Here is a 23,561-nt window from a genome sequence, read left to right on the forward strand (position 1 = left end):
TATGTTCTTATAATAGTTTGTATTTCTTTGGTGTTAGTTGTGATCTCTCCTCTTTCATTCATGATTTTATTTATTTGGGTCCTTTCTCTTTTCTTTTTGATAAGTCGGGGTTTATCAATCTTATTAATTCTTTCAATGAACCAGCTCCTAGTTTCGTTGATTTGTTCTATTGTTTTTTTGGTTTCTATTTCATTGATTTCTGCTCTGATCTTTATGATTTCTCTTCTCCTGCTGGGCTTAGGGTTTCTTTCTTGTTCTTTCTCCAGCTCCTTTAGGTGGAGGGTTAGGTTGTGTACCTGAGACCTTTCTTGTTTCTTGAGAAAGGCTTGTACCGCTATATATTTTCCCTCAAGACTGCCTTTGTTGTGTCCCACAGATTTTGAACCGTTGTATTTTCATTATCATTTGTTTCCATGATTTTTTTCAATTCTTCTTTAATTTCCCGGTTGACCCATTCATTCTTTAGAAGGATGCTGTTTAGTCTCCATGTATTTGGGTTCTTTCCAAACTTCCTTTTGTGGTTGAGTTCTAGCTTTAGAGCATTGTGGTCTGAAAATATGCAGGGAATGATCCCAATTATTTGATACCGGTTGAGTCCTGATTTAGGACCGAGGATGCGATCTATTCTGGAGAATGTTCCATGTGCACTAGAGAAGAATGTGTATTCTGTTGCTTTGGGATGAAAAGTTCTGAATATATCTGTGATGTCCATCTGGTCCAGTGTGTCGGTTAAGGCCTTTATTTCCTTGCTGATCTTTTGCTTGGATGATCTGTCCATTTTAGTGAGGGGAGTGTTAAAGTCCCCTACTATTATTGTATTATTGTTGATGTGTTTCTTTGATTTTGTTATTAATTGGTTTATATAGTTGGCTGCTCCCACGTTGGGGGCATAGATATTTTACATTGTTAAATCTTCTTGTTGGACAGACCCTTTGAGTATGATATAGTGTCCTTCCTCATCTCTTATTATAGTCTTTGGATTAAAATCTAATTGATCTGATATAAGGATTGCCACTCCTGCTTTCTTCTGATATCCATTAGCATGGTAAATTCTTTTCCACCCCCTCACTTTAAATCTGGAGGTGTCTTTGGGCTTAAAATGAGTTTCTTGGAGGCAACATATAGATGGGTTTTGTTTTTTTATCCATTCTGATAGCCTGTGTCTTTTGACAGGGGCATTTAGCCCATTAACATTCAGGGTAACTATTGAGAGATATGAATTTAGTGCCATTGTATTGCCTGTAAGGTGACTGTTACTGTATATGGTCTCTGTTCCTTTCTGATCTACCACTTGTAGGCTCTCTCTTTGCTTAGAGGACCCCTTTCAATATTTCCTGTAGAGCTGGTTTGGTGTTTGCAAATTCTTTCAGTTTTTGTTTGTCCTGGAAGCTTTTAATCTCTCCTTCTATTTTCAATGATAGCCTAGCTGGATATAGTATTCTTGGCTGCATGTTTTTCTCGTTTAGTGCTCTGAATATATCATGCCAGCTCTTTCTGGCCTACCAGGTCTCTGTGGATAAGTCAGCTGCCAGTCTAATATTTTTACCATTGTATGTTACAGACTTCTTTTCCCGGGCTGCTCTCAGGATTTTCTCTTTGTCACTGAGACTTGTAAATTTTACTATTAGGTGACGGGGTGTGGCCCTATTCTTATTGATTTTGAGGGGTGTTCTCTGAGCCTCCTGAATTTTGATGCTCATTCCCTTTGCCATTTTGGGGAAATTCTCCCCAATAATTCTCTCCAGTATACCTTCTGCTCCCCTCTCTCTTTCTTCTTCTTCTGGAATCCCAATTATTCTAATGTTGTTTCATCTTATGGTGTCACTTATCTCTCGAATTCTCCCCTCGTGGTCCGGTAGCTGTTTGTCCCTCTTTTGCTCAGCTTCTTTATTCTCTGTCATTTGGTCTTCTATATCACTAATTCTTTCTTCTGCCTCATTTATCCTAGCAGTGAGAGCCTCCATTTTTGATTGCACCTCATTAATAGCTTTTTTGATTTCAACTTGGTTAGATTTTAGTTCTTTTATTTCTCCAGAAAGGGCTTTTATATCTCTCGAGAGGGTTTCTCTAATATCTTCCATTCCTTTTTCGAGCCCGGCTAGAACCTTGAGAATTGTCATTCTGAACTCTAGATCTGACATATTACCAATGTCTGTATTGATTAGGTCCCTAGCCTTCGGTACTGCCTCTTGTTCTTTTTTTTGTGTTGAATTTTTCTGTCTTGTCATTTTGTCCAGATAAGAGTATATGAAGGAGCAAGTAAAATACTAAAAGGGTGGCAACAACCCCAGGAAAATATGCTTTAACTAAATTAGAAAAGATCCCAAATCGTGCGGGGGGAGAAAGGGGATAAAAAGAGGTTCAAAAAGGAAGAAAGAAAAAAAAAAGAAAAAAGAAAAAAAAAGAAAAGAAAAGAATTAAAAAAATATAAATAAGAAAAATATACAAAAGAAAAAATATATATATTAGATAAACTAGTTAAAAAACGTTAAAAAAGGGAAGGCGGGGGCGGCACCGTGACGCGCCTCGCGGGCGGTCCTCGGGCGCGCGCTTCTCTTCTCTCTTCGGGTCTCGGAAGTCTGTGCCAGTTACCGGAGGCGGCGGGGCGGCAACGGCGGCGAGCGGGTCCTTGTGGCCTAGAAAAATCCTGCAAAAATGTCTCTGTACCCATCTCTTGAAGACCTGAAGGTAGACAAAGTTATTCAGGCTCAAACTGCCTTTTCTGCAAACCCTGGCAACCCAGCAATTTTGTCTGAAGCTTCTGCTCCCATCTCTCAAGATGGAAATCTGTATCCTAAATTGTATCCGGAGCTCTCCCAGTACATGGGCCTGAGTTTAAATGAAGAAGAAATCCGTGCAAATATGGCCGTGGTCCCTGGAGCACCAGTTCAGGGGCAGTTGGTGGCAAGACCTTCTAGTATGAACTATATGGTGGCTCCTGTAACTGGTAATGATGTTGGAATTCGTAGAGCAGAAATTAAGCAAGGGATTCGTGAAGTCATTTTGTGTAAGGATCAAGATGGAAAAATTGGGCTCAGGCTTAAATCAATAGATAATGGCATATTTGTTCAGCTGGTCCAGGCAAATTCTCCAGCCTCATTGGTTGGTCTGAGATTTGGGGACCAAGTACTCCAGATCAATGGAGAAAACTGTGCAGGCTGGAGCTCTGATAAAGCACACAAGGTACTCAAACAGGCTTTTGGAGAGAAGATTACTATGACTGTTCGTGACAGGCCCTTTGAACGGACAGTTACCATGCATAAGGATAGTACTGGACATGTTGGCTTTATCTTTAAAAATGGAAAGATAACATCCATAGTGAAAGATAGTTCTGCAGCCAGAAATGGTCTTCTCACAGAACATAACATCTGTGAAGTCAATGGGCAGAATGTCATTGGGCTGAAGGATTCTCAAATTGCAGACATACTGTCAACATCTGAGACTGTAGTTACTATTACAATCATGCCTGCTTTTATCTTTGAACATATTATTAAACGGATGGCACCAAGCATTATGAAAAGCCTGATGGATCATACCATTCCTGAGGTTTAAAAGTCATGGCACAATGGAAACTTCACTGAACTCCAGTTTACTTCTTGGGCAACTTAACTTTATATTATGCACATGAAGCTTTCTAGGAGCCAGAGAGCATATGCTGCATGAAGACCTTTCTATCTTACATTATGGCTGGGAATCATACTGTTCTGATTGGATATCTTGTTCACACTTCAAGATCATTGTAGCCTTATCCTGGTTTTACTGATGTGAAACTTTGGACAGATTTTAACTGATTTTCATAGAGTAGTTTCTCTACTGGAAACCCGATGCTTTTACAAGCCATTATGATTAGAATGACTGATACAGGCTTAGCTCTGTGTTAGAACCAGTCACCTTTATCTTACATATCAAGTAGTGCTGTTCATATTACTTTAGTTCTATGGTATAATTGCATTTTTAATGTGTAACCATAGTACATGTAGAATGACTGCTTTTGATGTTTTTTTTTAGTTCTGTGTGTGTGTGTGTGCGTGTAAAATACCAATTAAGTACACTGGTTTCATTCCATGTAAGCATTATACAGTGTATGTAGGTTGCTAGAGATTGTGTTGATCATCATTTAATTAGAACTACCTTTACTTAATATGCTTCAACTATCGCCTTAACTGTGTTAAGCATCTAGAATAAAAGCCAAAATATAACTATTGCTGCCTTTCTAAAACCCAAAATGCAGTTCTGTGTTAAACTGAAATGTACACTAGCCCAGAACAATGTAATGGTACATACTGAGCTATAGCATAGCTGCTTAGTTGCATTTGAGATTTTCTAGTCAGTTGTGTAATGGAAATTTCTTTCTTCTAAAACTTACTGGTATTACTTTCTGAGAAATGATTCACTATATATTAAATGTAAAAATTCTTGGGGCGCCTGGGTGGCTCAGTGGGTTAAACCTCTGCCTTCGGCTCAGGTCATGATCTCAGGGTCCTGGGATCGAGCCCCACATCGGGCTCTCTGCTCATCAGGGAGCCTGCTTTCCCTCTCTCTCTGCCTGCCTCTCTCCCTACTTGTGATCTGTCAAATAAATAAATAAAATCTTTAAAAAAAAAAAATAAAAAAAAAAAATAAAAAAAAAATAAATAAAAATTCTTATAACAAAAAAAAAAAAAAAAAAAAAAAACGTTAAAAAAGAAAAAGGTAAATGTTAAAAAAAATTTAACCAGAAGGTGAGAAAAAAAAACAAAAAATGAAAAAGAAAAAATTAAATTAACTGCAAGACTAAAAAAAATCACAGGGAAAAAGCCATGAGTTCCGTGCTTTGCTTTCTCCTCCTCTGGAATTCTGCTGCTCTCCTTGGTATTGAAACCGCACTCCTTGGTAGGTGAACTTGGTCTCAGCTGGATTTCTTGTTGATCTTCTGGGGGAGGGGCCTGTTGTAGTGATTCTCAAGTGTCTTTGCCCCAGGCGGAATTGCACCGCCCTTATCAGGGGCAGGGGTGAGTAATCCGCTAGGGTTTGCTTTCAGGAGCTTTTGTTCCCTGAGCGCTTTCCGTAGAGTTCCAGAGGATGGGAATACAAATGGCGGCCTCCTGGTCTCTGGCCCGGAGGAGCCAAGAGCCCAGGGCCGCACTCCTCAGTGCGCCCTCAGAGAACAGCGCCCAGTTACTCCCGTCTGCCTGACCTCCGGCCGCGCTCCGAGCTCACCGAGCCTGCGACCGGTTCAAGGTAACTCCGAGCTGTGAGCTTACTGTCGGCTCTGTCTCTGTAGCCGCTTTCCCGTTCCAATACCCGCAAGCTCTGTGACACTCAGACACCCCCGATCCTTCTGTGACCCTGCGGGACCTGAGGCCACACTGACCCCGCATGGGCTTCACCCCGGTTTAGCCTCTGGAGTGATGTCCCTCGGTGGAAGAGACTTTTAAAAGTCCTGATTTTGTGCGCCGTTGCTCCGCCGCTTGCCGGGAGCCAGCCCCTCCCCCCGGGGTCTGTCTTCCCGTCGCTTTGGATTCACTTCTCCACCGGTCCTACCTTTCAGAAAGCGGTTGTTTTTCTGTTTCCAGAATTGCTGTTCTTCTTCTCTTCGATCAGCCGATGGATTTTCAGGTGTTTGCAATCTTTAGATAAGCTATCTACCTGATCTCCAGCTAGCTAAAGTAGTCTCAGCCTGCTACTTCTCCGCCATCTTGACTCCTCCCCCCGCATAGTAACCTTTTTTGAATAACAATTTTTCCTTAGTTTTTTTAAATTTCCTGATTGCCTAAGAGTTGAACTTGAGCTATAACACATATTACAGGAAGTAATAGAAGGGTAAGTAAAAGAAGGGTAGGTAAAGGGTAAGTAATAGAAGGGTAAGTAAAAGAACATCTCTTCAAATAGATATTCTAAACTTTTTTCTTGGTACTGAAATCAGCACATGGTGACTTCGCTTTCATCATGTAAATGAATGAATCTCACAAAAAATTGTCATAATTTTAGAAATAATGTGTCCACTAGCTGAATTTATTTTATTGGGTGTGTGTTCTTTGGGGTTTTGTTGGGGAGTGGCAGGTGCAGAGAGAGAGGGAGCGTGAGACTCAAACAGATTCTGCCTGAGCACAGAGCCCAACACGGGACTCAAAATCACGACCCTGAGATCATGACCCGAGCCGAAACCAAGTGTGCGACACTTAACCAACTAAGGAACCCAGGCGTCCCTTGGATGGGTGAGTCTTTTTTTTTTTTTTTTAAAGATTTTATTTATTTATTTGACAGAGAGAGATCACAAGTAGGCAGAGAGGCAGGCAGAGAGAGAGAGGGGGAAGCAGGCTTCCCGAGTAGCAGAGAGCCCGATGCGGGGCTCTATCCCAGAACCCTGAGATCATGACCTGAGCCGAAGGCAGAGGCTTAACGCACTGAGCCACCCAGGTGCCCTGGTGAGTTTTAATCATGTAATAAATCTGGAGATAGATACTCCAAGATTGGTACTGTGGTTCTGTCAGAAGTTCCAATCTTTTGCTGTTCTCAGTAAGCTGGCTCTGGTAGTCAAACTTGGGTTTGTCAGGAACTGTGAGGTCTGATACTTCACCGTGCTTGCAAAATAAGTACAGTGGACCTTTGAACATTTAAACTGTGTGGGTCCACTTAAATATGGATTTTTTTCAGTAAATACAATACAGTACTGTAAATATAGTTTCTCGTCCATATGGTTTTTTAATAACATTCTTTTCTCTAGCTTGATTATGAGAATACAGTATCACATACAAAACATGGGTTAATTCTGTTTATGTTATCAGTAAGTCTTTTGGTCAACAGTAGGCTATTAGTAGTTCAGTTTTGGGGGAGAGTCCAAAGTTGTATGTGGAATTTTGACTGCGTGGGTGTCAGTGCCCCAGCCCCCTGCATTGGTCAGGGGTTAACTATAGTTACCCTGCCACAGCTCCCAGCTGCTGGCAGAAGACACTGAACTCCTGGATCAGAGAGAGAGGACTTTTTTGGTCTTAGCATAGCAGGTGGCATGAACTTTATGTTCACACTGGTTCTCTCTGTCCTGCAGACCCTCAGGATCTCTCTAGGGTAGCTTGGACGGATGCTCTGCACACACTCAGGTTGTGTCACAGCTGAGTAACTCCAAGGTAGGAAATCCCAAATCTTAAAAGTCGACTGTCAGCAAACATGCCCAACCTTCATACTGGAGGAGGGCATTGGCTTTGTTATCTGAGTTAGAAAACAAATATGCCCTCTTGTCCAAGGGAAATATTGTTTCTAAGTTTCAAAACTGTTTGCCATGCAAACATTCTTGAACAAATAATCCAAAACGAAAGCTGTCCCGGTAGGAATGTAAACACCATGAGAATCGGCTCCTAATGGTCTGGTGTTGGAAGAGGGCTACCTTAGCTCCAAAATCATGTCTTCACACAGGTCTGTTCAAGGCAGAGAGGACAGAGCAATGTAAAAAGAGCCTTTTTTCCTGTACTTTTTTTTTTTCCTATTAGCAATGCTAGTCTTTCTTGGGGAGATACCAGGAAATTTTTATTAAGACTCCTTGACCAGAACTGGATCACATATTTACTTCTAGACCAAAACCTGTCAAGTAGGAAGGAATTTCTATGTTGGATTTAGCTCAACTGAGATGCATCCTTTACAACTGGATATAAGGCCTTCTTCCACTGGGAACTTGCTGCCAAGGAAGAAGGGAAGATAACTCTTGGGCAATAATGATAATAATAAGTGGAATACAGTAACATTTACCATGAGCCAGACATTGGTCTGAGGACTTATATTACAATACATTAATTAATGTTGTACCCATAACATATGTTATGTTATACCCATAACAGTGTCATAAGGTAGATTTTATTTTATTCTCATTCTACATGTGAGGAAACTGAGACATTCATAACTTACAAAGTCATGCAGGTAGTATGTGGTGAGGCTTGGATTTAAACTTTAGTAAGTATATAGTACAGCAGAGTTAACAGTAGTCACCAGGCTGTCCATTATATCCCCAGAACTTATTCATCTCAAAACTGGAGGTTTATGCCCTTTGACCATTTTCATCCTTTCTCCCCATGTGACTAGTGGCTATCGTCTCAGAGAATGGAGACAGAACAAATCTATAATTACAGAAAATTCTATGGGCAGCACTGCCCTCAATCCCGCCTGCATATTGGTGTCTCCTTTTCTTCCCCTTTTCAGGAACAAGAAAGAGAAAATAGAAAAGTGAATAGAACTACTAGCATTTAGAAAGAGAAAAGTATTTTTCTAATGTCACATACTTAAGTCAACTAGCATTGAGGCAAGTTAGATGCATTTGTTTATGCCAGAAGTTCAACAGAATACATTTGTTATACATGAATATTCATGACAGTATTTTGGGGCAGAGAATATTGTCTAATGTTTAAGAAATTATGTTGTGAAGTCACGCTTCTTATTAGTAGTCTACCTCAAAACAGATTAAGGAATATTTGTTATCATCTTTTTCTTCAAAGATATTACAGGGATATGATACTTTTAAGTATGTATTGTTATGAGAATAAGGAAATAAAGCTTATAACACAATTTCTTGCACATCTGAAATGCTTACTGAATCACAGAGAGATATTTATGAAAACAGGTTATAAATGATGAGCAGATAGATGATACCATGATTTCGTTACACAGCTCTAATTTCCTTATGCCTGCTTTAAATTCTGAGAAATATTCACAGATTTAATATGAAATTTATTAAAGGTGGCTTTCCTTGAGTATTCTGAACATTCTGTATTTGATGCTATTTCTACATTTCACTTAATAAAAGCAATTACTGAATGAAAAAGCTGCAAAGACCCAAAGGTAAGCAGTTACTCTCAGTGAGCTATTAGTATATGAACAGAAGTCATGTTCATTTATGAACTTTAGTATTACACGTATTAAACATATATACTTTACTTTAGTATTACTTTAGTATTACACGTATTAAACACTGCAGGGATAGGATCTATAATCCTCTATCTCTTCATAGAATAATGAGGATTTTTAAAAAATATTTGGTTTGTTATGAAAATAAAAAAATTGTCTGGTTACACTTTGTGGCTTGGAAAGTTTGACTTCCTGAATATTTAAAGATGCCCACAGTCGGAAGGGTGTGATTTTGGTTATAAGGGTATTGTTTTCATCAGAAAAACCTATAAAGGCATTGTGCTTGAAGAAACTCTTGTTTTTATTATAATGAAGAGCATATTTTACTTAAAACTAAGAAGACCATGAAAGGGAATTAAGAACCATCATTACATAAAATGAATAAAGATCACTAACCTATTTATTTACTTCTATGTACTCAAAATGGCAATATTTTCAGATGTTAAATATTTCAGAGATCCTTTTTGAGATCATTCTTTGATCATTGTGGAAATGAAAGTTGAGAGGATGTTTCAAGTTAATTTTTCATTCATATATATGAACAAAAATAGGTTAGCAAAAAGCTGTTTTTCTCCAAAATCCAGCTATATAAGTGATGACTTCTTGCTCAATGTATATAATTGCCTATTCATATGTTTTGCAAATTTTCTACTGAACTTTTCCTTATTGATATATAGTGCTTTTTATACATTAGGCATGTTTACCTTTTTATATGTAATGTGAATTCTAATTTTGTTCAGTTGTTCTGTCTTTTGCCTTTGGTTACCATGATTGGGGAGGGGGATGTTTAACCACACATTCTTTTTTTTTTTTTTTTTTTAAAGATTTTATTTATTTATTTGACAGAGAGAGATCACAAGTAGATGGAGAGGCAGGTAGAGAGAGAGAGAGAGAGAGAGAAGCAGGCTCCCTGCTGAGCAGAGAGCCCGATGCAGGACTCGATCCCAGGACCCTGAGATCATGACCTGAGCCGAAGGCAGTGGCTTAACCCACTGAGCCACCCAGGTGCCCCTTAACCACACATTCTTATTTATATCAACTAAAAAGAAATATTTTATTGAGTAAAGTTGAAACAACATTTTCTTCTATTCTTTTGCTGGAGATTATATATATATATATATAATATAATATATATATATATGAATATATATAATATGAATATATATATATACATATATATGAATATATGTATCTTTAACTGATTTGAATTTATTTTAGTGTGTAATGTATCAATTGAACCCCATTATTTTTCAAATAACTACCCAGTTTTTCACAACACCATTGATTTTAAAATTCCAAGACTTTTTAATATATTTGAAATGCTACCTCTAGGATATAGTACATTTCTTCTTCTTCTTCTTCCTTTTTTAAAGATGTACTTATTTTAGAGAGAGAGAGAGAGAGTGAATAAACAGGCAGGGCAGAGGGAGAGAGAGAATTTCAAGCAGATCCCATGCTAAGCACAGAACCTGACGATAGGCTCAGTCTCAGAACCCAGAGATCACCATGGGATATAGTAAATTTATGTACAGATTTGGTCTATTTCTGAAAATTTATTTTGTTGGTCTGTGTATCCAGAAGTTATTAACTTAATTCTAAATTGAGTTTTGTTTTTAATAGGCCTAATCTAATCACTCTTGTCATCATTGTCACTCTTCTTTCCAAAGTTTTCTTGGGTATTTATGCCTATTTGTTTTTCCCATATAGCCTGTCCATGACACCTTTATGAAGCTGTATTTCTATGGTATATATTTCCATGTATTTCATTTTATGTTTGTGTTTGTGATTAAGAATGTTGAAAATATTTTCTCACATAGATTTTTCTCAACTTTTGTTTTTTTCTAAGCTTTTATTTTTATAGAAAATATAAATAAGGCCTTCTTTTACCTTTTATCTTCAATTGGTCATTGTATGTATTGATGAAGGCTATTGATGTCTGTATTTTAATTTCACTCCACACCACTAATGAATTACCTTGTCATCTGTAGAATCTTTCCACTGAAGTCTAGTGGAATCGCTGGGCTTAAACCATATCATCTGCAGATGCTGCTGCCCCTCGGAACAATTTGTTACTTAAACTGTAACCCCTGGAGGATTTTACTAGTTGCCAAGCACATTTAGATATGGCCTTAAGAAATACATATACTGACAACAGGTCTTTGGGGAGAAGGACGGTGTACGACCGTGAAGCTGGGCAGCTGGGGATGCCCGGCTCGCTCAGGGCAGAACGCAGCCTGCTTCAGGGAAGCCCAGCACCTGGGAACGCCCCGTCAGCTCAGGGTGGAACAAAAACCGCCTGCTTCCCTTTTTCGAGATCGCTCCTTTCTCTTCCCAGAAGTGCTCGTTGTTAGTTAGATGAGTCCTTTGAATGTGCTTAGTTAACTATAAACTTTATCCTCCTTCTTGCTTGTGTGCAAGACGGGATTAACGTTTGACCTTCATCAGTCCTTCTGTTAGCTATTGTTTTCTATCCAATAAAAGTGAGACTGTAGAGTTGCTCGTGGCAGCCGTCCTTTTCGACGGTTGTTCCCTGCTCCCAGTCTTTTCCAGCTGACTTGTTTGTGCCTAATTCTTCTCTCGTCGCCAACTGGGAGCGGCATGCAAATATTGGTATTTTTAGTGTTCTCTTTCTGATGTTTATGCTTCTAATTTCTCTCTTTTGACCAGTTACATGAGTGAGAACATCTAGTGCTGTGTTAGACAGTAGAGCTGACTATAGGACTTCCATCTTATTGACTTAGCAATAAAGCTTTCAGTATTAGCCCATATATACAATGCTTACTTTTCATATATATATGATACACATAATAGATATATCTAGGTGTACATATATGCATACATATGTATTTCATATTTCTATATGCATTTTATGTATGTGTGTACAATACATACCCGTACACACACAGACACACACATTTTTCCTGCTAATAATGTCTAGAAAATAACCACAAAAATCTATATTAGCAAACACTAAACCATTGCTCCTTGGGGTATTATGTGTACATGTATTTGTGTGTGTGTGTGTGTGTGTGTGTATAGAGACATACCTCACATATAATCTTAATTCCTAAAGCATTTCGTCCTGGTAGATTATACTTGCTTTGTTTTATAGAGAAAAAAGTAGGTTTAGAAGTGTTAAGTGACCACCCCAATAACAGTACCAGAGTCGACATTCAAAACCTACATAACGGGCATAGAGCCTGTGTCTTGTACTACACGGTGCTGCCCCTGCTGTCTCCATCCCATGGTCCGCTCCCTACAATTGCTGAGAAAGACAAGGCAGAGCAGCACCTTGGACTCCAGCAGGGGATGTGCGCATATGGACGAATCTAATTTTTCACTGCTCTGTGTGTGTACGTGCCCTGGAATGATGGTGAAAAAGCCCAAGATATTAATTTTAGGGTTACAAGTAGATTTTAGCCAGTAGGTGAAACTGCAGATACGGAAATGGCAAATAACAGGGATCATGGTTATAAGCATTTGTAAGTTATGTTAGTGAATTCCTCATCAATTTCTATTAAGGTCAGTGTTTTTTTTTAAAACCAGTAATTATTATTGTAGACATTACTTAAAAATAAACTCTTAAAAATGTATATTTCTTATTTATCAATAACACAAATAATTCTGCAAATGAGAAAGCTGACTTGGGACAAAGTACCAAGTAACAGGAAGTGTTGATTATTTTATCTTGTCTTTTCTCATTAAACCCACAGATTCTCTGGTAAGATATATTAGTGTGTAGAGTTTGCAAGATACACTGGCTGTGCGCCTTCACGCTTCTTTCATTGGACAGCATTTTATCCCTTTTTTTTTTCTATTTTCTTTCTGTTCATAGGTCAACCCAAATTTCTTCAAAGAAACTTTCCTTCATCTCTCAAGTTTTGAAATTCTCCCCATTTCATTCTCTCTCATAGCCCTCTTTGTGGCATATATAATACTTTTGCTAGAAATATTAATTTCATAGAATTTGTTTAATATCCATACCCCCAGATAAAATGTAAGCTTCATGAGGGCAGGGATTCTGTCTGCTTAGTTCACCATGTATCCTCAGCTCTAAGCAAAGTCCAGGCAGAGAAGGCAAGCAAGTAATGCCTCCATGAGTGGACATGAAAACGAACAGGTGGGTGGATGAGCACAAAGTCTTTCTCACACCATTACAACACGTCATTCATTGAGTGGTCGTGTCTGATTTTATGGGACGGGCAGCCTCAGACTCTGCTGTGGAGCTACTTCGTTCTCAGGAGTCAGGCAGGAGTCTGGCATGTTTGAGTCTTTCTTCATAAATTAATATTCACTGAAGTTGATAATGATAAGTTGATAATGATAATCAAAAATGACTGATTTGTGATTCGGATCTCCTGGTGATTTAATGTCTCAGAGGTCAGCTTTGGTTGTGGCAAAGTAAACAGCCCATTCTCCCATGTCACCTTTGATTTTAATTGGAGTGGAGGTACTTGTGGCCAAACTGATTCCAGATCATATTGGAGGGTTATCAGCTCATAGCACCTCCAGCTAGTCTTCCTGGGCAATTCTATTTACTCGTAAATTAATTTTCTAGATAGTCTCATAACTCAGTCATTCCTTCTTTTCTCCCTTCTTTCAATTCTTTTTTAAATTTGGCTGGATTGGGAACCCAATTCTAGCTTTTAGTGTTTTCTATAAAGGATATTTGCAAAAGCAGTTTTTCCACCATTTTGTTTAAATAAATATATATACATATGTATATATAATATTTATATATTTACATATTCACATATGTGTGTGTGTATTATATATATATGGATGTTATTTATTTATTGGAGAGACAGAGGGAACCCAATGCAGGATTCAATCCCAGGACCCTGGAATCATGACAGGAGCCCAAGGAAGACAGTCAAATGACTGAGCCACACAGGCGTCCCTAAATACAGTATATTTAATATATGTTATCATTAATGATTATAACTGTTACAAAATACAATGGTTACATTTAATCTGTGTTTTCACACAGCAAGGTTCTTGTGTTTTTCTGGTTCTCAGCTTTTTGATTGTCCCATTTCTTTCTCCTTCCTGGGCTCCACTAGCTCTATCTTATCCTCTAATCTTTTCCACAGAATGCAGACTGATACAACTAACTTCTTACCAGACAGATCATTCTCTCAAATAAAATTTTCAAAATATTTGGAGAGGACCATATATGCAAGTATTATTTTAACCTTGACACAAGGATTCCTGATTCCCAAAACAAGCAAGTTAAGATTTAGGCTTGTGAGAGACATCTAAAAGGGGGGCTGGGTGGAGTCATAGAATATCCATGCAAAATTAAAACAGGAAAATAAAAAACGTGGATGATTAGGTTCTTTGACTGACAACTAACTGAGTGGGAAGCAGCTTCATTTCCCAGAATTGGCCTGAATACCATTAAAAGTTTATCTTGAAATTATTTGAATATTTTATCAGAAACGCTAAATTTTTCCAATGTTATGAATTATATTTCAAGCAAAAAAGGAACTACATATTTGGGACACCATTTATTCTTCAGAAATCTTCATTTTCTTCTGTAGACACCCCAAATACAATGTTTTATAATTTAATTCATCATTTTGTCCCATTCACCAAGTCAAATCTATACCAAATGTGTTTCCATTAAAGGTTGTAGCTCATCATTCATCGGGACATACACAGTTGAAATCTCAGAATCATTCTAGACAATTTTTTGTTCCTTTGTCTTCGACACCTGTATTATGGCCATGCCTGTCACCTCACATGTTAATTTTATTTAACGCATTCACTTCACTCTGACCACTTTGGCTGTCCCCAGGCTCTCTTCCCATATCTGCTAGGTGGGAGCAGCAGCCTCGTAGATGGTTGTGGTAACTCCTGCACATCTATCCTCTAAACTGCAGCCAGAGCAACCTTGCACATCTGAAATCTGACCCCTGCACCCTTGCTTGTAACCACCCAGTGATATTGCCATGATCCACAAAATGAAGCCCATGTTTCCTTAAAAAGCTTCAGAAGATTCACAAAATCCTATCTACCTCTCCTATATCTAGTTTCTTTTAGTTTCATGTTTTACGATCTCTACGAATGTAGTAGCTTCTGCTACCTAACCAGTTACCAAAGTTGGTGCATAAAACAGCAGAGACTGACTGTCTATGGGTCAGGAACCTGGGTCCTCTGGTCAACTTGTCACAAGATTGAAATCGAGGTGTTGGTTGGCCTGTGTGTTTCTTCTGCAGGTCGGTGTCCTCTCTCAAGCTCACAGGGCTGCTGACAGTATTCAGTTCCTTGCAGTGGTAGAACTGAGGTCTCATTCTCTTGCTGGCTCGTGGCCGGGGATGGCTCTGACCTCTTTCAGGCTCTTCTCAGTACCCTCCCCAGGGACCTCCTCCACATGTCCTCTCACACCTCAGTCTCTCTTCAGGATGGCTCTGGATCCTGCTAAGGGCTTTTCTGGTTAGTCAGACATGCCCAGATGAACTCAAAATCAATTGACTAATAACCTCATCATAGCACTGATATCTCATCATGTTTACATTTCTTTCTGGAACTAAGAGAATAAAGTGAAAATGTTAGAGAGGTCGTCTTAGAATAAAAGTAGATAGCAGTACAAGTCTTTCTCAAGAAACAAGAAAGTTCTCAAATACACAACATAACCCTACACCTAAAGGAGTCAGAGAAAGAGCAGCAAATAAAGCCTAAACCCAGCAGGAGAAGAAAAATAATAATCAGAGCAGAAATAAATGAAATAGAAACCAAAAGAACAGCAGAACAAATCAATGAAAGTAGGAGCTAGATTTTTGGAAGAATTTATAAAATTGATAAGCCCCTGGCCAGACTTATTAAAAAGAAAAGAGAAAGGACACAAATTAATAAAATCATGAATGAAAGAAGAGTAATTACAATCAACACCAAAGAAATAACAAACAAATACAGAAATAAATTATAAGCAACTATACGCCAGCAAATTTGACAATCTGGAAGAAATTGATGCATTGCTGGAGACATATAAATTATCAAAACTGAACCAGGAAAAAATAGAAAAACTGAACAGACCGATAACCAGTAAGGAGATTGAAGCAGTCATCAAAAATCTCCCAACAAACAAGAGCCAGGACCAGATGGCTTCCCAGGGGTATTCTACCACACATTTAAAGAATTAATTCCTATTCTCCTGAAACTCTTCCAAAAAATAGAAATGGAAGGAAAACTTGCAAACTCATTTTATGAGGCCAGCATTACCTGATCCAAAACCAGACAAAGACCCCATCAAAAAGGAGAATTACAGTTACTATATCCTTGATGAACACAGATGCAAAAATTCTCACCAAAATACTAAGCCAATAGGATTCAACAGTACATTAAAATGATAATTCACCATGACCAAGTGGGATTTATTCCTGGGCTGCAAGTTTGGTTCAACATCTGCAAATCAATGAATGTGATACAATACATTAATAAAAGAAAGAACAAGAACCATATGATACTCTCAATAGATGCTGAAAAAGCGTCTGACAAAGGACAGTATCCTCTCTTGATTAAAACTCTTCAAAGTGTAAGGACAGAGGGTACATACCTCAATACCATCAAAGCCATCTATGAAAAACCCACAGTGAATATCATTCTCAATGGGGAAAAACTGAGAGCTTTTTCCCTAAGGTCAGGAATATGGCAGAGATGTTATCATCACTGCTATTATATTCTTCTCCATTATCACCACTGCCCTTCAACATAGTACTAGAAGTTCTAGCCCTGGCAATCAGACAACAGAAACAACAAAATTTATTTTGTTGCATCCGAATCAACAAAGAAAAGTCAAACTCTCACTCTTTGCAGATGATATGACACTTTATGTGAAAAACCCAAAAGACTCCACTCCAAAACTGCTAGAACTCCTTCCGGAATTCAGTAAACTATCAGGATATAAAATCAATGCACATAAATCAGGTGCGTATGTATACAACAACAGCAAGATAGAAGAAACAGAAATTAAGGAGTCAGTCCCATTTACAATTTAACTCAAAACCCTAAGATACCTAGAAATAAACCTAACCAAAGAGGCAAAGAATCTGTACTCAGAAAACTAGAGAATATTCATGAAAGAAATTGAGGAAGACACAAAGAATTGGAAAAACATTCCATGTTCATGGATTTGAAGAACAAATATTGTGAAAATGTCTATGCTACCTAAAGAAATCTACACATTTAAGGCAATCCCTATCAAAATACTATCCATTTTTTTCAATGAAATGGAACAAATAATCCTAAAATTTATATGGAACCAGAAAAGATCCCGAGCAGTTAGAGGAATGTTGAAAAAGAAAGCCAAAGTTGGTGACATTACAATTCCAGACTTCAAGCTCTATTACAAAGCTGTAATCATTAAGACACTCTGGTACTGGCACAAAAACAGAGACATAGATCAATGGAACAGATAGAGATCTCAGAAATAGACCCTGAACTCTATGGTCAACTAATCTTTGATAAAGCAGGAAAGAATGTCCAATGGAAAAAAGACAGTCTCTTCAACAAATGGTGTTGGGAAAATTGGACAGTCACATGCAGAAAAAATGAAACTAGACCACTTCCTTAAACCACACACAAAAATAGACTCAAAATGGATGAAAGACTTAATGTGAGACAGGAATTCATCAAAATCATTGAGGAGAACATAGGCAGCAACCTCATTGACCTCATGTGCAGCAACTTCTTCCTAGAAACTTCACCAAAGGCAAGGGAAGCAAGGGCAAAAATGAACTATCAGGAGTTTATCAAGATCAAAAGCTTTTGCACAGCAAATGAAACAGTCAACAAAACCAAAAGACATCTGACAGAATGGGAAAAGATATTTGCAAATGACATATCAGACAAAGGGTTAGTATACAAAATTTATAAAGAACTTGTCAAATCCAACACTCAAAGAACAAGTAATCCAATCAAGAAATGGGCATAAGATATAAACAGATATTTCTACAAAGAAGACATTCAGATGGCCAACAGACACATGAGGAAGTACTCCACATTACTCAGCATCAGAGAGATAGAATTCAAAACCGCAATGAGATACCACCTCACACCAGTCAGAATGGCTAAAATTAATAATCGGGAAACAGCAGATGTTGGAGAGGATGTGGAGAAAGGGGAACCCTCCTACTATTGGTGGGATGCAAGCTGGTGCAGCCACTCTGGAAAACAGTATGCAGGTTCCTTAAAAGGTTGAAAATAGAGCTATCCTATAACCCTACAATTGGACCACTGGGTATTTACCCTAAAGATACAAATGTAGTGATCTGAAGGGGCACATAAACCTGAATGTTTATAGCAACAATGTCCACAATAGCCAAACTATGGAAAGAAACTAGATGTCCATCAACAAATGAATAGATAAAGAAGAAGTGGGGTGTGTGTGTGTGTGTGTATGTATTTTTTATATATATATATATATATTATATATATATATATAAAATATATATATATATATTTATATAATGGAATACTATGCAGCCATCAACCCCCCCTGAAATCTCGCCATTTGCAGTGTTATGGATGGAAATAGAGGGTATTATGCTGCATGAAATAAGTGAATCAGAGAAAGACAATTATCATATGATCTCTCTGATATGAGGAATTTGAGAGGCAGGGCAGGGGGTTTGGGGGATAGGGAAGGGAAAAATGAAACAAGATGGGATTGGCAGGGAGAGAAATCATAAGAGACTCTTAATCACAAAACAAACTGAGGGTTGCTGGGATAGGGTGGTTAGGTTATGGACATTGGGGAAAGTATATGCTATGGTGAGTGCTGTGAAATGTGTAAGCCTGAGGATTCACAGACCTGTAATCCTGGGGCAAATAATATATTGTATGTTAATAGAAATAATTTTAAAATAGTTTAAAAAGCACTGTGTGTGTGTGCATGTGTGTGTGTATGTGTGTTTATACTTGATATTGGATTTCCTTTTGTCACTTTTCATGTTGTAGAATGACAGTTATGTACCCGATTAAATTTTAATTTCTCTTTATGATTTGTTTGAATTTTTATGTGTGCTAGATAGGCATCTTGTAGAAAATCTTACCTTTCATCATTTTTGATATATTTATCTATATTTATCTACTAATCAGATTACTAACATAGGAATGGCACAGTCATTCTTTTAGGTGTTCTTTGTTAAATTTTTTAAATTTATTTTCAGCATAAAAGTATTCATTGTTTTTTGCACTACACCCAGTGCTCCATGCAATCCATGCCCTCTCCAATGCCCACCACCTGGTTCCCCCTACCTCCCACCCCCTGCCCCTTCAAAACCCTCAGATTGTTTTTGAAGTGAAATTATTTCAACTATTTTAAAGGTGGAAAAAAGCATTTTCTCCCATTTTCTCTGAAATGGAGAGTCTCAGGCAGCCCCAGAAGTTTTAGAAGAAGCTTTGAGAAAGTTAGAGGGAAAGATGAATAGAAGTAGGCACTGGAGTGATTGAATCTAATTTCTTGCAAAGCATTTTGGTTGGCCAAATTTCAATGAGGTAATTTTAATAAGTGATTTATTCATCTCTCTGATAATCATTACATCATCCACATAATATTTAATACAAATTCTGATTTATGAATATAAATGAGTTACACAATACTTGACAAAATAAACTGAGAATTGATTGATGATGAAAAATTCTGAGTAAATGTACTTATTTTAATTTTAAGACTGCTTCTTAACCATTGTTTTATCCACATTCAGGATATGTCACTTTCCCATCCTGACAGGTGGCTCGGAATGTATGCGCTGGTGTCTTTCTACGATATCCACGGAGACATTCAAATTCAATAACATCCCCTGTTCTAGTATAAATTTTTGTCTTATGAGACCATCGTAATTGTATATTATGTGTTCTCAAGATGTTCTCTGATACTGTACAGGCCTCTGAAGATTGAAAAAAGAAAGAACATAAAACACTGAGTAGTAAACAAATATTTTCCTCAGATTTTCAGACTTTCATGTGGCATCTTCTACACTAGTTCAGGGCTTCGTTTTCAAAACCTTTTCCAGAACAATCCCTCGAAAATCCATCATGTCGATTTAAATCATTTAAAATAATTAATGATATAAAATGAGGTACTATGTTATAGCTATGAAAATTAAATGTTACAATCGAAGATTCATAATGTCAATTTTTAAAAATTTTATTTATTTATTTGAGAGAGAGAAAATGAGAGAGGGAGCATGAGAGGAGAGAGGGTCAGAGGGAGAAGCAGACTCCCCATGGAGCTGGGAGCAGGATGCAGGACTCGACCCCAGCACTCTGGGATCATGACCTAGCTAAAGGCAGTTGCTTAACCAACTGAGTCACCCAGGTGCCCTCATAATGTCAATTTTAATATGAATAAATCCAGAGTCCTTTTGTTAAAGATCTTTTGTTCCTTGAACAAGAGTTTTCATTTCCAACTTTACTTCTTTACACATTAATATTTGGTAGTCAAGCATTCAATAAATGGTTGTTTTTAGGGAAGAGTCTAATAATAACAGTAAAGCATCTTACTGCATTATACTGATTTTCCCAGGATCCCCAAGAATACTGAAATATTTACCTAAGCATTTTGGTGGTGGTGACCACTGTCCATTTCTGCATGTTATGGTCCTGTGTCCCTGAAGTACATAGAAGGACTGGCATATGTACTCTACTGATGATCCTGGAGCATATGATAATAACGTGAATGAGGTAATGTCTCCATTGTCAATACGTGGAGGAGGCCCACATTTTTCTCCAGAACCTAAAAAAATATATATTTATTTGATTTATTGAAAGACCAAAGAAAAACAGGTTAAAATAAAGCAAATAAAAATATAGCACAATATGCAATATCAAGACTTGTGATTTCTGCTGACAGAAATGATTCATTGAAAAAATTTTATTTTATTTTTTAAAGATTTTTATGTATTTATTGAGAGAGAGAGAGAGAAAGAGTGAGTCAGGGAGAGAGAGAGAAAGAGAACGAGCGCATAAGCCAAGGGAGAGGCAGAGGGAGAAGCGGAGTCCCTGCTGGGGAGGGAGCCTGACATGGGGTTCCATCTCAGGATGTTGGGATCATGACCTGAGTTAAAGGCAGGTGCTTAAACAACTAAGCCACCCACATGCCCCACTGAAGACATTTTAATCACTTAAGCTGAGAATCACACTTTTATCCCCCATGAAAGTATACATAAAGCAATAACAAAAGCTAAATAAATTTGAATATAGAATATAAATGACTCACTTTGAAAATAGATTGAAAACAAAACCAAAACAACTTTAAAAAATATGGACTGAAAATTTCCCAGTTGGGCACAAGGTATAAGCATTCATACTGAAAAAGCGAAACAGGACAAACCCAAAGAAATTCATGCCAACATAACACCATAATCAAACTGAGGAAAAGTAAAGGGAAAGAAAAATTCTCAAAAGCAGCTAAATAGAAATTATGCAAACATATAATGTAAAAAGAATTCAAACATCAGTGGGCTTCTCACCTGTGACCATCAAGCCAGAAGAAGTGACTTTTTTTTAATTTCTTTTTTTAAAAATTTATTTTTTATTTTCAGTATAACAGTATTCATTATTTTTGCACCACACCCAGTGCTCCATGCAATCCGTGCCCTCTATAATACCCACCACCTGGTACCCCGACCTCCCACCCCCCGCCCCTTCAAAACCCTCAGATTGTTTTTCAGAGTCCATAGTCATTTTTTAAGTGCTAGAAGACAAGAACAGTCAACCTCAAATGCTATATCCTGTGTTACTATCCTTTGGGGTTTAAGGGAGAGCAGAAGATATTCTGAGACAAAGGAAAACAGCATTTAACTCCAGTATATCTGTTTTTGAAGAATTGGTAAAAGAATTCTTCAAATATCAGGGAAAAGATAACAGAGCAAGGACTGAGACTTCATGAAGGAAGAAAAAACAAGGGACTGAAAAAACAGGGGTAAATATAATGAACTCTCTTTTTCCTGAGGAGTTTGTTAGGTTTGGTGTTTGTGCAAATTATATCATTTGATACGGTGCTCCATATATGTAGAAGAAATACTTCAGACATTTATGTTTGAATGGTGGGGATCGTATGGGCACCTGGGAGGCTCAGTCAATTGGTTAAGTGTCCACTCTTGACTTTAGCTCAGGTCATGGTTTCAGGGTTGTGAGATTGAGCACTGTGTCAGGCTTTGAGCTGGGTGTTGAGTCTACTTAAGATTTTCTCTCTTGTTCTCCCACTGTCACTTCACTCCCTCTCTCTGTCTCTCTTTATCTCTCAATAGATAAACAATAAATAAAATAAAATGAGATAAAATGTGGGGAGAGTAAATGGACCTAAGCGGAAGTAAGCTTTCCTCATTTCACTTGAAGTAGTAAAATGTCAAAACCAGGGGTAGAAGTGACTAGCTATGTATGTGCATCTTAATACCTTGAGCAACCATGGATAAAGTTATTAAAAGAGATATGCTCCAAAACATAAAAGACATATCAAAATAAAATTATTTTAGAATGTTCCCCAAATCCCAGAGATGGCAAAAAGGAAAGAAAGAAAGAAAGAAAGAAAGAAAGAAAGAAAGAAAGAAAGAAAGAAAGAAATGGGAGTGAGAAACAGAGGAAAGTAATGCAAGGAATATAACAAAATGCCTGACACAGCCCCTAAGCTATCAATACTTACTTAAAGTGTAAATGGTTTAAATTCTTCAGCTAAAAGACTGAAAGTGGCAGAGTGGACACATAAACAAGAGGAGACTATATGGCAACTAAAAGAAACTAACTTCAACATGAAAACATAGGTGGGCTCAAAGTAAAAGACTGGAAAATACATATTCCAGGCAAAAGTTGATTTGAAAAAGAAGTGGCTGTATCTCCAATATTGGCTCCTCTTATTTCCACATATCCTGGTGGTGCACAAGGAAGCCATTAAAAAAAAAAAAGTGAAACAATGATTCCATGTATCATTAACTCTGAAATTTCATTTTATGTACTGGTTGCCATATTTGGCAGTATAATTTGAAAATAAATGACAACACAGGAACTACAATCATAACACAGAGAAGGTGCACAAATGCTTTCTAAAACCACTACTCTGATGTGCGTCCAGCTGGCAACCTGAGCAAGAACTTGAAACTAAAAATGTCAGTATAAAATCAGCTGTAGCAGCTTCCTTTTAGACACATCTCCTGAGGCAAGGGAAACAAAGGCACAAATAAACTATTGGGACTACATCAAAATAAAAAGCTTCTGCACAGTGAAGGAAATAATAAAGCCAGAAGGTAGCCTACAGAACAGGAAAAGATATTTGAAAATGACATTTCTGATAAAGGGTTAGTATCCAAAATATGGAAAAAACTTATAAAACTCAGACCCAAAAAATGAATAACCCAATTAAAAATGGGAAGAAGTCATGAACAGAAATTCTTCCAAGAAGACTACAGATGGCCAACATACATGAAAAGATGGGCGCCTGGGTGGCTCAGTGGGTTGGGCCGCTGCCTTCGGCTCGGGTCATGATCTCAGGGTCCTGGGATCGAGGCCCGCATCGGGCTCTCTGCTCAGCGGGGAGCCTGCTTCCCTCTCTGTCTCTCTGCTTGCCTCTCCATCTACTTGTTATTTCTCTCTGTCAAATAAATAAATAAATCTTTAAAAAAAAAAAAAAAAAGAAAAGATGCTCAATATCACTCATCAAAACCACAATGAGATACCACCTCACACTTGTG

The 23,561-nt window shown here is 37.8% G+C and overlaps 2 protein-coding genes across 3 annotated transcripts in view; one reads left to right on the forward strand and one right to left on the reverse strand.

Annotated features, from left to right (window-relative positions):
* Window positions 1-2,504: 2,504 nt before the first annotated feature.
* LOC116576098 (syntenin-1) lies at window positions 2,505-4,293 on the forward strand. Its single transcript, XM_032317910.1, has one exon. The coding sequence runs from the start codon at window positions 2,656-2,658 to the stop codon at window positions 3,550-3,552; it is 897 nt and encodes a 298-aa protein (XP_032173801.1). The 5' UTR covers window positions 2,505-2,655; the 3' UTR covers window positions 3,553-4,293.
* A 15,079-nt stretch (window positions 4,294-19,372) lies between these two features.
* The window catches only part of LOC116576095 (complement factor H-related protein 4-like), a 54,488-nt gene continuing 50,299 nt past the window's right edge, over window positions 19,373-23,561 (reverse strand). For both annotated transcript variants that reach the window (XM_032317908.1, XM_032317909.1), the window contains 2 exons: window positions 20,429-20,611; window positions 19,373-19,763 (listed from right to left, as the gene is read on the reverse strand). In XM_032317908.1, the coding sequence (XP_032173799.1) occupies window positions 19,567-19,763; window positions 20,429-20,611 (380 nt within the window). In that variant the 3' untranslated portion in view covers window positions 19,373-19,566. The remainder of the gene's footprint in view (window positions 19,764-20,428; window positions 20,612-23,561) is intronic.

This window comes from Mustela erminea, chromosome 17 (assembly GCF_009829155.1).
Source record: "Mustela erminea isolate mMusErm1 chromosome 17, mMusErm1.Pri, whole genome shotgun sequence".
Taxonomy (NCBI): domain Eukaryota; kingdom Metazoa; phylum Chordata; class Mammalia; order Carnivora; family Mustelidae; genus Mustela; species Mustela erminea.